Here is a 13923-nt window from a genome sequence, read left to right on the forward strand (position 1 = left end):
TGGTCCTCACTATGTACAGTATTAGGTAAAAGATAACACATCCAGTCACTGAACATTGCAGGGTTCAGTATCTAGGTAAGAGAATACTTTGAGGGGAAGCAGGTGATCGAACCTGAGACCTTTTGGGAACTAGATATCCACTCTACTTCCTGAGCATTGTTACCCCAGATACTTAAGATAATATTCTCCAAAATCTCATGGCATTGTTGATGGTTTGACATCCAGAGAGGAGAACATCGAGACAGTTTTTAACTTACAGTAGCTGAGTCGGCTAAAACAGCTTTCTAAACCATTCGAATAAGAAATGGAAAGTCCTTTTTTTCAGTTGACATTCATCCAAATAAGATTCCAGCAATATTAGTCCTGGAGATGGTGCAATGAAAGTAACCGATAAATTAGGATTTTGTTCATGTTTCACATCAACCTACAGGAAAAAAACAAACAAAAAAACCTTCATGAATGAGACTACAGAGGGAATCAGTCACATTGAACAAATTGTCAAAGTTGATTGAAAGGAAATGACTTGTAAAGATGCCTTTTGCGTCATCAAAATGAAATATGAAATTCAAAATCCCTCCTAAATTGGTCAAACTGTATCAAATCTCTTTGGGGGGTCTCTTCACAGATTGCTTAAACAGATCCTGGCAGCATAAGTTTGTAATTTGTGAGTCAACAAAGGGCCACTGGGTTGTCACTAGAAGTCCTCCTTTCTTGAGTTTTTATAGGTCAAGAAAACTTTTACTGAGGAACTGTAGTTTCACTCCTTCTTCCGCTTCTTCTGTTCAACTAAGACTATTTTTAAACCATCTGTCAGTAAATCTGGGGTTGTAACTGACACGGCCTCATGAAGTAAGTTCTTGAAACCATACCATGTGGTGGTTGACCACGATTTACGTGTCCACCATGAAATATTCTGATCATCCCAATCAAAGGGATTGATGAGATAAAATTGCGCTGATGACGATCAATTATTTCTGAAGTACAATTTTTTATGTCTTTAAAAATAAACTAACAAATTCTGCTGAAAGTATTTTTGACATATAAAAGAGATAACAGCATGTTGTGTTATTAGAGTATAGAAAAGGACACACTTTGTCTCACATTTACACTTTCTAGTATCATATTCTATTTTTTGTATAACAATGTATTCCTATTCAGACTTGTTCATATATACATAGTCTTTCAAACTGGAGTTATCTTGATATTGGATTTATACAGTCAAAGTAATTATTTCACCACTGTAATATTTTTGGTTTTTATTGAAGACTGGTAGACTGGTACACATCTTGATGACGGGGAAGCAAAAGTACTGGGTTGATGTACGTGGTGAATTATCGCTAGAAAGGTCAAGAGGGGATTGTTCTGCTCCTCTGTCAGAACCAAGTGTCACGAGGGGGGGGGGTCACTCTAGACCTCCTGAGGAATGTGATGAAGGAAAAGGCGGCTAGTACACTACACAGGAAACGACATCATACTGTTCGCGTAAGTTGACGGGGGCAGGACAACACAATAACCACCAAAAACAAACAAAACAAGCAAATGTGAAACAGGGGTACGGAGACTCAGGATGGCGGCCTGGGGGCGGAGCAAAGAGGCACAGAGAGTCTGGGGGTCACTGCCATTTGCTGGACCGGAGTCTTGGGGCAAAGGTTGGCTGGACTGCCAGCTGAATGCTGGAATCAGGAGCTGGGTATCATGTTTGTAAAAGAAATTATAAATGAAGAAGGGAGAATTATGTCATATTCACAAATAACACAAATGCATGGACCAGTGTGCACTCTGCCGCAATACAACCAAGTAATTGGAGCCTTACCACAACGATGACATGAAAACATGAACATAATTGCAGGTTCACACTCAGTATATAGACCATCTATAAAACAGACCAGATGGTTAAAAAAACAGAGATTAATGAAGAACTGTAAACTTTTTATTTACAAGCTAAAAAAAAATGGTGGCGATACCTTACGGAATTTTTGACAGCTGGGAAAGACGGTTAGACATACCAGTCCTATGGAATCAAGTCTTCACAACTTTGCATGAAACAACAGATACAAGAACAAGATATTTTTTCATATAAATTAATTTATAAGTATTTAGCTGCAAAAAAACGTGATGAATCTGGGGGAAGGAGACAACACCACGTTGCCCATTCTGTTAAGAGGAGGGAGAGACAACAGATGATTTATTTTGGTTCTGCTCATCAGTTGCTCTGTTTTGGATTGAAGCGAGAAGGCGGTTGTTGATCTATGATGTAATACTGCCGTTGGATCTTTTGGTGCAGCACAGTGCTGTTGGGTGGTCTGTCAGCAGACACACACGCTCTAGCTGTAAATGAGCTGAATATAGGAAGGTTTACAAACTGCATTGGAGTTTACTGTAGTGAATGTGCGGTTTCATATGAAGCCGAGGAAACACATTTATAGAAAGACGGAGTAAATTAAAAAGTGGAAGGAAACGCAAGCAAAAACCAAAACAACATAAAAGAAACGACTAACAAGATTAATTTAAGATACCAGCTTCCCTTTGAGGAAAGGGGGAAGGGCGTGGGAATAAGGAATGGTGTGAAAGGGGGCATGGTAGGTTGGGAGGGCATGAAAAGACATGTATTTTCCTTTTCTTTTTATAATTCATTCCATTTTTCATTATTCTCCTTTGAGGATGTGTTTATTGATGTGGATTTTGAAATGTATGAATACATTTGTTTTTTACATGTAAAAAGAAAAAGAAAAAAAATTGAAACAAAACTCGCCATGACATTAAGAACTTTTCAGGCAAATTTATAATGATGAAATGACAAAAAGGCCACATATTTTAAAATCTTCTGTTTCTTGTCTGTGGTTGTGTTGAGGAATATATACTTTGGTGTGGCAGGTTGGGGGGATGTATCACATGACACAAGTGATGACAGTGCCAATTCAGCAGTATTTTTTAAAACAACATATACCATTGAAATGTAGGAGGGAAGAAGAGGGTACAAGTAACCATGCTTGCAGCAACACAAACATTGAGGCTGGAAGCTCCAGTTCGTCAACAAGACTTTCACACCTCAGTTGGACAACACGACTTCATCAGGTGAGGACAAGTGGCTGGATGCAGAGTAAATGGTAAATGGTAAATGTACTTATTTGTGGATTGCGCCTGTCTACATTAGCGGCACTCAAAACGCTTGATGGTGTCGTCTCTCTCACCCATTCACACACACACTCACACACTGATGGTGGAAGCTGCCATTTATGCAATTAGGGGCTCAGTATCTTGCTCAAAGAGGCTTCAACATGTTCACTGGGGGAAGTGAGGATCGTTCCAGCAACCCTTGGTTGCTAGAAGGCCACTCGACCTCTGAGCCATGCCGCCCACACAGCAGGAATGGACTTTCAATCGATTAAGTCCATAAGTTGTAAATCTTTTGTAGATTTAAGACTCACTTGTTGAGAGCTCACTTGATCAAATGTTGATGCTTGTGGGTTCAATTTGATGTATGTTTGGATCTTATTCCTCAACAGGTTGCCATCATGTCCTCAGATATCATCATGACACTTGCTGCACTGGGTCAACCTTTCACCATCGGGATGCTGTACAACGCTTGGAGCAGTGAACTGATTCCAGGTCAGACTCGACCATGATGATTAATTGATCGTGATGAATAATTATCTCTCTTTTTTTTTTATTTTATCATCACAGTAGCACATCGAGTTGTTTTGCCAGGGAACAGATTTAATAGACCTCTGCACCTATGATATCGTTAAGTACTATAAATACATTGTTTTCTTCATACAATGATCATTCATATGATGCTATTGCATGACAAGGGGACTTCAACCCTCTGAACAGACCAAGTTAGATTTGTCTAAATTGGCAGTTTTACTATGGCCTCAACCTTTTTTCTTTTTTTTTTTTTTCATTTTTCATTATCCTATTTATAATTAATTTTCAGAGTTCGCAGCGCTATCCAAAAGATGATAAATGTCACAAAAGCATTTCATTGAAATGATAAATTGATAAAAATTGCTTCTGAAAATTTTGCTTCAGCACTGCCAAATACTGAATGACAATAAAAAACAGAATTTTACCTGCTCACAGATGCCGGGAATATGAATTTAATTTGCAAAGTAATGATCCCAAAAAAATGTTTTTGCGGGAGAACTATGAAATGTGCAAGTTAAACACCAAATATCAGCTCAAGGTTGAGGATGTGGTTAAAAATATGTTGGAGTGGTTTTTTTTTTACGAAAGTCCCACATAAAATGAAGAAGCAAAAATATCAGTGTGCCGGTGGTGACTGAAGGACAATCGGCTCTCTGAGGCTGGTTCTTAATTGTTTAAATAAATCAGAAAATGTGTGGGACTAGATGAGTGGGATCTTAAATAAGAAGGGAGTTCGTCAATGTCAGCAAATTGGGTATCATACTTTAAAACATGTTTGATTTCCCACTGCAGGGTTCACACTGTGGGATGAATCTACTCTCCAAAAGCACACAACCATGAGTCCTCAGCGCAACAGTCAGTTTAGCATCACTGCATCTGACACCATTGAATCCAAGTCTTCCATGCTGGATATTGATGCTTCCCTGAAGGCCAGTTTCCTTGGTGGGCTTATTGAACTTGAGGGATCTGCCAAATACCTGAATGACCAGAAGAGATACAAGAATCAGAGCAGAGTGACATTTAAGTACAAAGCTACCACCCACTTCAAACAGCTGTCAATGACCTCTCTTGGAACCCTGGACACCCACCAAACTGAAGTGATTGAGAAAGGCTTGGCGACACATGTGGTCACCGGCATCCTTTATGGGGCAAATGCGTTCTTTGTATTTGACAGTGAGAAGCTGGAGGCGAGCGATGTCCAGAAAATTGAGGGCAGCATGCAGGCTTTGATTAAGAAGATTCCATCTTTTGACGTAGGAGGGAAAGTTGACATCAAGCTGACGGATGAAGAAAAAGCTCTGACAAATAAATTCTCCTGCAAATTCTATGGAGATCTCCTTCTAGAGAGCAACCCTGCAACATTTGAAGAGGCAGTGAAGACCTTTGTGGACCTTCCTAAACTACTGGGAGGAAGTGGAGAGAATGCGGCCCCAGTGCACGTCTGGCTGATGCCCCTGAAGACTTTGGATTCCAAAGCAGCTGAGCTGATGAGTGACCTCAGCGTTGGAATAGTGAGGAAAGCTCAAGATGCTATAGAAGATGGGCGTGAGATGGAGATGAGATGCAACGATGCGTTGGCTGACAGTGTGGCAGATCATTTTCCAGAGATACACAAAACAGTGGGTACTTTTAAGAAACTCTGTAATTATTACACAAGTTTTCTTCAACAGACAATGGCAAAGAAGATTCCTGCCATCCGTGAAGGTAAAGAAGATGAGACCTCATTAGCAAAGCTCTTTAGAGACCGAGAGACGTCGCCATTCAGTCATGAAAAACTAAGCTTGTGGATGGATAACAAAGAGAGAGAAATCACTGTCATGTGGTCCTGCATTGAAATGATGAAGGGAGCTGACACAAGAATTGTCCAGAACAAGTCTGAGCTGGATCGAGTGGTCCTTGATCCAGAAGTACACCATGTTCTCTGCTATGCGTTCACCTCACTGGAAACTACTGACCCCTACATTGACGAAATGGCCAAATACTTGGATTCACTTCAATTAACAAGCAACACTGAAGAGCCGTGGTACTTCTCAGAAGTTGTGCTGGCCGACATGAGAGCAAAAGCCAAAGCTTTCCGTGACATCGCCATGGGTCTGAAGGGCAGCACCAGTGTCCGATTCCTTATAGCTGCGATAGCAAATGAGAAACACACAGGAGCGACCATCTACCATTACAAGGAAGGCACGCTGGTCACCGATGACTTCTCAAGGCCTGAAGTCCCCCAGGTGGAGACCATCTCTGACAAGAGTGCCTTGATTTGGTGTAAGTTTTTAGACGTCCAAGTCCAAAGGTACTGGGACCGACGTGCAAAGCAACGTCGTTCCTAGTACCAGCAGATTTTATTACCTTTAAAACTTCTGAAGTTACAACCAATCTATGCCCTGTATAACCGGCCCCAGACCTAGGGAATATCTGGGTCGGTCCAAGTGATTCACAGGCAGTGAGCACCGTGAGTCAATAAGGTGATCTTTGAATGACGAGGAACAGACACATCAATTTGTTGTTGCGTTGCTCAGCCAGCAGCGTTTTATTACTGACAATCATCAAAAATATTCAGTTATCAAAACACATTAATTCGGCAATTCCATACTGTAATCACAATAATCATTTCAATATCGAAATACTATTTCCAGTCCAAACATTCAATCATTAACAATACTTCACAATAAATTCAATAACAATACTATCAAAAAAAACAATAACCCAAATCATAATACTCTTCATAGAAAGAAAGTGCAAATAATAACCAAACTAATACCAAAAAACATTCTCCAAAAAAAATGCAATAACCCAACCTGGATTACTTACTACACATTACACATACTTAAACTTAAGACCGTCAGAACGATCAGATTCAATGAACAATAACATTACATTTCTTAAATTCAATAAACAATCACTCATTCATTCATACCATTAGCTCAAATACATGAGCAAAACAACACATTCACAGCACACACACACGCACGCTTGTGCACGCGCACCACGTGTGCTTTCTGTGTGCTGTCTGTGCATCCACATTTCAACTCGACAAAACAATAAAACTACTGGTCCAATCTTAAGTCAGGTACTCCCAAAAAGTCACAAAACATGTTTCCGATCGCTCACGTTAGTTTAGCATATGAGGATTGCCAGAAATAGTTATTTTTAATACCTGTGAATGACAAGGAACAGACACATCAATTTGTTGTTGCGTTGCTCAGCCAGCAGCGTTTTATTACTGACTGCGCATGCGCTGGGCCAAGTCTATACACTGTTCCTCTTCTGTTTCACAGGAGCGCAATAGCGCCATCTAAGGACTTGGTAGTCTAATAGATGTGGAATCACATACAAAGTGTAATGTGATGTTAGTGTAGTTCTGATAAATCTTTAAAAAAATGGGGGGTGTATGTTTTAGTGCAAACTATAAATAGAGGCAATTTCTGAACCCTCTACACCTGCAGTCAAAACATTAAGTGTTGTATATTTTCACAACGGTTTACCTGATGAATGTGAAAACTGGTCCAGACATTTGGAATGAGTTCTTAAAAAGGGTGTGCCACATTTGGGGTAAATCGTGTGACAGAGAGCGTGATAAAACAATTGAAAATCTTTTTCAAGTCCTCCAGGGCTGTTTGTCCTTTTTGGATAAAAAATCTGCCAACATTACACTGGGTATTGCACTGGGTATTGCACCATTGATTCAAAGTTATCAAAAGAACTTTTTTGACTCAAAAAATTCAAAAGTTATCATTAAATAGGTATTTACAGTCGAAAACAGAAGTGCCTGTATCTTGGTAAATGTTGGTCAAATTGACATGAAATTTGTCTCAGGTGTTACAAATGACCTCCGAACACAGATACCAAATTTGGTGCAAATTGGGTTCTTAATAAATTCAAAAGTTATCAATAAATAAATGTTACAGAAGAAACCAAAGGTGCTCTATATATTGATAAATGTTGGTCTGTAAGTTCACATGAAACTTGGCACGAATTTAAATCTTCTTCTCCTGAAACTCTGCACCAAATTTCTTGCACATCCGTCAATAGGAGGCTCGTTGACGGTAAATTTTGCAATATGAAAACCTTACTTCTTAGAACTCTTCTTACACTTTTGACAAAAATATGCACTCAAAAGGCAGATGTGCTGCAGATGAAAAGTTATCAGAAGAGCTTTGATAACCCAAAAACTTGTAAAGTTATGGACAAAACAAAGCGTTCGAAAAAAACAACAACAAAGTGCCCTGTATTTCTGCGACAGTGGGTCAATCAGCATGAAACATGCACTAAATGCTAATCACGCCCCCCTAAACCGAATGTTGCCAACTAAACTGACAACATGTTTATTAGCATTTAGTAGTGTGAGATCGATTCATGATTAAGATCTTACTCAGAGCAATAAGACCTGAACTCTATTAAGGCATTTCAAAGCAGTGATTGTCATTCAAATAATTTATTGTCTATAAACAATAAAATGTTTTCTGAACTACAGAACACCTTTACCACCACCAAAAGCATTATGTTTTTTCACTCAGGTATCTCATGGGTTTTCATGTCTTGATGACTCGTAACAAATCTTGTTTTCCTCTGTCTGTCAGATGCCTGTTCTCTCAAGCTGGACCCAGCCACAGTGAACAACAAGCTCACTCTTTCTGATGACAACAGCAAGGCGACATATGGAGCACAGCAGTCGTATCCTGATCTCCCCAACAGGTTCGACACTTGCCCTCAGGTGTTGGGTACAGAGGGGCTTACTGGGCGCTGTTACTGGGAGATTGAGTGGAGTGAAGATTTTGATGGTGATGTTGCGGTAGGTGTCACATACAAGCAAATTCAAAGGAAAGGAGAAGGAGCGGAGTGTTTTCTTGGAGGTAATCCCATATCTTGGTGTTTTGGCTACTATGCTCCCACTCCAAGAATCTTTGCAGGCCACAATAATCAGTGGTGGCACGGTACCTTTCCCCCTACTGGCCTCAAACACATTGGCGTGTATCTGGACTGGCCTTCAAGCAGTCTGTCCTTTTACAAAGTTTCTGGCAACAGTCTCACTCACCTTTACACTTACTACGCCAGATTCATTGAGCCTGTTTACCCAGGCTGCTACATGAACAACCAATCCAGCTATGTGTGGTTTTGCCCTGTTCAAAAAGAGAAGCAGTGATGGAACACAAGAAAGTACCCAAGCATTGATCTTGAACAAAAATTAGGTTTACTTACTTTAGTGTATTTGTAGTTTGCATCCAAGCTCCTTCAATCCAATAAATATTGTATTTTTAGCATAATCATAATCATAATTTTTACATCTCTTGATTTATTACATATTGATAGATGATGATGATATTAGCCTTGCTAAACAGGGATTTGCTTGAATGCACTTGGGTCCAAAGGAACAACAAGGTTGATGTTTTAACCAAGTAAAAAGATCATTAAAAAATCTGCCCACAATGCGCTGTTAACTCAGTGACTTTGCAACTTTTTATTTTATGGCTGTGCACATCATTCAAAACTCAGCATTCATTTATTACAATGAATTAATGTAGGAGTAAACGCAACAAAACCAATGTGATGATGCTTTCCAAATAGGTCCAATATGACATGTTGACTATGTAGTTTTCAGTATTTCCAAGTTTGGCCCTGAATACTGATACGCTTCAGATGTGGCGATGACAAATGTAGCTCCATGTGCAATAAAAAAAATGAAAAACAATTGTTGTTTTACTGGCCAATAGTAATTGGAAAGTAAAATTAATAGTATTTATGTTTTCATTTCATATACTAGTGCGCATAATCTTGGGAGCAAGGTGTAATGTTCAACCATACATCCGCAACAAAAAAAGGTACAAGATTGTGTCTCTAAATATTGATGCTAATGCTGAGGGGTACTTATATCTTTTTGATGTTAATGTCTTTGGTGATACTAGAACTAATATTTGCATAAAGAGTTTAAATACAGATCATCCAATGATATCGTCAAGCTTCATCAGTTAATTCATCATATCAGGAAATTATCTTGATGCTGTGATTTACCAAGCAGCATACTCATTAAAATGTGTCGCTAACTTGATTCTTAACAGAATATTTATGTATTTTTTTCCCTTCATTATTTCTTTATTTGTTGTTAATTTGAAGTGATCATGTGGTATAATTGGCTGCACGGTGGTGCAGTGGTCAGCACTGTCACCACACAGCAAGAAGGTTCTGGGTTCGAGTCCCGGCTCGGGCACAGGATCTTTCTGTGTGGAGTCTGCATGTTCTCCCTGTACCTGTGTGGGTTCTCTCTGGTACTCCAGCTTCCTCCCACAGTCCAAAGACATCAAGAGAGGACGAGGCTGATTGATACTCTAAATTGACCGTAGGTGTGACTGTGAGTGTGAATGGTTGTCTGTCTCTATGTGTTGGTCCTGTGATGGACTGGTGACCTGTCCAGGGTGAACCCCGCCTCTCACCTGAAGGCCGTGACCTTTCACACGATAAGTGGAAGAAGATGGATGGATGTGGTAAAATTCATTCTTGAGAAATCAGGGCAAATGAGTATCTTCTACCACTCAGGAAATGGTAACAGTGTTGTCCTATGTTGCAGATACTTTTATTCTCAATAACCACAACTTAACCTTGTGTGGCAGGTTTTTTTCTTTGTTCTGGTCATAGATCAGGAAGCCTAAGAAGATAAGAGAAAGTACCCGAGCAGCACAGACAAATGTAGCCCCAACATCAACTCCCCGCAAAACCAGACACTGCACACATTTTTATTCATCTAGGATGCTCTTGAGAGGGAGTACTTATTTATTTAAAACCTAATAAAATGTAATTGACCACCAGTAAAGGAGATTAAAGCAACAGGATAATTTGACAGCAAAATATTGAGAATGGGTCTTGAAAATCAGTAGCTAAAAACTGTTTAAAATTCAGATGTACTTTACTTTTTGAGGCCTTGGAGTTTACCAGAGGCAGATATCATGATGGCCATAAGAGAGGGTTGTTACTCCGTGATGACCTCCAGTGAACCACTACGATGCCACTTGGTAGAGGCTGTCCTGCGATCTGTACTTGATGTCTGTTGCAGCAGAAGCGACGCAGTGACTGGCTGATGGCCGTTTGTTTACAATTACAAGGACGTCATCACGATAAATCATTAACATTGGAAGAGGCTGAGTTATTTCTAAGGCCTCAATGAGTCTCATTGCAAAGTAAGGTCTGACGAGGATCATGTCAGAGGGTGGTTGTTGTTTTATTTAAGGCTTTTTAAAGACATATTTCATGAAAAAATGCATCAAATTAATTTACCTAACACAAACACAACACACTCATTGCTCATTCTCTAATATTTAGTTATGTATTTCAACAGGGGAAAAAGAACATATTAAAAAATACAACATATTAAAATAATTCCGAGATGCAGTTTCTTTCTAAATGTCATACGTTTTTTAATAGGGACATCACATTTCAATGAAAAAATATATATGTTTAATGGAGACATGGACAGTGGAGAAAAATTCCATTGTTGTGATCACTTCCTGGTGGTTGACAAGCCGTCAGCTGCTGCCTGTTCTCACTCCATCACGACCGTGAGCCTCCGTCACGTCAATCATCAGAACAGAAGTCCTTCCCGATGAAGTCTCTGGGTCTCCTGCAGCTTCTCTATTCAGGACGCCATCAGTTCCTTCAATCAGGTGTTGTCTGGTGGCTGCTGGTTTGATCCCCTGTATTATAGCCTCACTCCACTGGTCATCCGCTCATGCCAGTCACCAGGTTTCCTGAGGGGCCTCCACGTTTGGTCATTCTCCTCCTTGATGCTCAGAAAAGTCTCATCACCCCCCTGCCCTGTTCCACTGATGTTCTTCTCGGTGGGTCCAAGTCATTCTTGATTTATTCTGACATTCTTTTTTCCTGCTCCCTTTTGTAGAGTGGAGGATCATCCTTGTTGTTATCGTCCATAATCTGATCAGGTAACATTGGCTTCGGAGCCAGGACAGGGCAAATAGGTCCGATTGTTCAGTCCGTTATTAATATCACTTCCTGGTGCTTGAGATGTCATCAGCTCCTGCTGTTTTCACCACCGCCGCCATCGTGAACCACCGTCACGTCAATCATCAGTACAGTAGTCCTCCCCAATGAAGTCTCTGGGTCTCCTGCAGCTTCTCTACTCAGGACGCCATCAGTTCCTTCTATCAGGTGTTGTCTGGTGGCTGCTGGTTTATCCCCATTATTACAGTCTCACTCCAGTGGTTATCCGCTCATGCCAGTCACCAGGTTTCCTGAGGGGCCTCCACGTTTGGTCATTCTCCTCCTTGATGCTCAGAAAAGTCTCATCACCCCCCTGCCCTGTTCCACTGATGTTCTTCTTGGTGGGTCCAAGTCATTCTTGATTTATTCTGAAATTCTTTTTTCCTGCTCCCTTTTATAGAGTGGAGGATCATCCTTGTTGTTATCGTCCATAAGCCGATCAGGTAACATTGGCTTCGGAGCCAGGACAGGGCAAATAGGTCCGATTGTTCAGTCCGTCATTAATATCACTTCCTGGTGGTTGAGATGTCATCAGCAGTTGCTGCTGTCACCTCCGCCGCCATCGTGAACCACCATCACGTCGATGAACAGGACGGTAGTCGTCCCTGATGAGGTCACTGGGCCTCCTGTCTCTTCTCTCATCAGGTCGCCACCAGTCACTTGTGTCCGCTGTCATCTGGCGGCTCCTGTTGTGATCTGCCATCCTGTAGCGGCCACCATCAGAGCCTCTGGCCTTCTCTGGATGATTCCAACCACCATCTTCCTTGTAATGGTGGCGATTGTGATTAAAGTTCTCCCATCGAGAACTCACCCCCTCATCTGTCTCGGGTCTCCACCAGTCACTGGCTTCGCACCGCGATTGGCGACTTTGCCAGCTGTTGCTATGGTGAGGCCTTGACCTGTCTTGACTGGTCACCCGCTCATGCAGGACAGCGGGTCTACTGAGGGGCCTCCACATGCGTTCACTCTCCCCCTCGGTCCTCAGAAAAGGCTCGTCATGCCTGCCTTGTGTTCCTCTGATGGACTCATGACTTAAGGGTGCAGAACGATGTTGGTCCTCGTCAATTTTGAAAAGCACACGGCGTTCCTTCTTTCCTTCGTTCTCTGCGTTCTTCGTTCTCCGGTGACGTAAAATTGGCTTCGGAGCCAGTTCGTCCCTGTTGATGTCAGGATGAGACAAAATGGCCTGATTAGTCAGTCCAATGTTTTGTTGCTCCAATGGGTCGCTCTGGCTGAGTGAATTCCCAGGAGGGGTCGGTCCAGCCTCTTCCTGGTTTGGGGTTCGCTGGGCGATTGAATTGCCAGGAGAGGTCAGTCCAACCTCCTGTGGCTCGGGCTCAGCATTTTGATGACCAATTTGCCCATTCTGGATCAAAAAGCTCATCAGCCTCAGGGTCTGCCGTTTTCGCTTCCCTGGCTTCTGACTGTATGTTTCGTAGTCCATGTCAGGCTCCAGAGGATCTTCATCGTACTCGTCACCTGAGTACCACATGACGAAATCAAGATGCTTCCTTGGTAGGATTGGCTGGTAGAAAGGAAGTGTATTTCTGTTTGTATGTTGTTTGATGATGGTGAAGCAGGGAGGTCTTATACATCCCCTGTAGTTTCAGTCAGTGTGGGACATGACTGGGATCACAGGACCCTGATCTCCTTCACAACTGTCGAGACGACTGAGGTCTGTGATGGCTGTGAAGGTCATGACTCAGAAATGCTGTGATGTCAGAAGCTCCAGTGGTGGCCGGTACCATGTGGTACGACTGAGTACAGCTTCCTTTTTTTTTGTTTTTTGTTTTTTTAACGTTTAACGTTACTTCTCAGACATAGAGAGTGGGGTTTCTACAAAATGTATTCTGAACTACATTGACACCTTTTGTTTTCCTTTGTTTTTATGATGGGTCCAAGAGCTTGGGCAGGGAAAAAAGCCAAAACTCAGAAAAGAGTTGTCATTTTTTCTTAGAAGTGGTTCATTAATGCATAAAATACATTAATTCCCACACATATGACATTCAAAGCACGACTGTGTTTTAAATGGTTGCTAAGAATTGCACATTACTCATACAAATGACAAGTTTACAGTATTTCCTTATTTAATTTTGCTCCATATTCTGGCACATTGTAGATTTTAATTTTATGGTTATTTTATTTAATTTTTGTATTTTTTGTACTTTTATATTGCTGCTGCAATAAGAGAATTTCCCAGTTTGGGACAAATAAAGTACCTATCTTATCTTATCTTATCTTATCTCCAGATTTACATAAATGTTCAATTGCTCGCAGTGTGACTTTGAAGTG

At 41.1% G+C, this 13923-nt stretch overlaps 1 protein-coding gene across 1 annotated transcript; it reads left to right on the forward strand.

Annotated features, from left to right (window-relative positions):
• The first annotated feature begins 1567 nt into the window (after window positions 1-1567).
• On the forward strand, window positions 1568-9007 carry LOC147243036 (stonustoxin subunit beta-like). Its single transcript, XM_086189138.1, has 4 exons — window positions 1568-1690; window positions 3507-3609; window positions 4441-5910; window positions 8226-9007. The coding sequence occupies exons 1-4, from the start codon at window positions 1568-1570 to the stop codon at window positions 8786-8788; spliced, it is 2259 nt and encodes a 752-aa protein (XP_086045264.1). The 3' UTR covers window positions 8789-9007.
• The last annotated feature ends 4916 nt before the right edge of the window (window positions 9008-13923 follow it).

This window comes from Aulostomus chinensis, chromosome 20, assembly GCF_037954235.1.
Source record: "Aulostomus chinensis isolate RoL2024-O1b breed Wild chromosome 20, RoL_Achi_v1.0, whole genome shotgun sequence".
In the NCBI taxonomy this organism is placed as follows: Eukaryota; Metazoa; Chordata; class Actinopteri; order Syngnathiformes; family Aulostomidae; genus Aulostomus; species Aulostomus chinensis.

Coding starts and splice junctions, on each gene's coding strand:
- LOC147243036 (XM_086189138.1), top strand. CDS start 1,568: ATGGCGGCCTGGGGGCGGAGCAAAGAGGCACAGAGAGTCTGGGGGTCA. Junction 1,691..3,506: donor ATGCTGGAATCAGGAGCTGG/GTATCATGTTTG, acceptor ATTCCTCAACAG/GTTGCCATCATGTCCTCAGA. Junction 3,610..4,440: donor GAGCAGTGAACTGATTCCAG/GTCAGACTCGAC, acceptor TTCCCACTGCAG/GGTTCACACTGTGGGATGAA.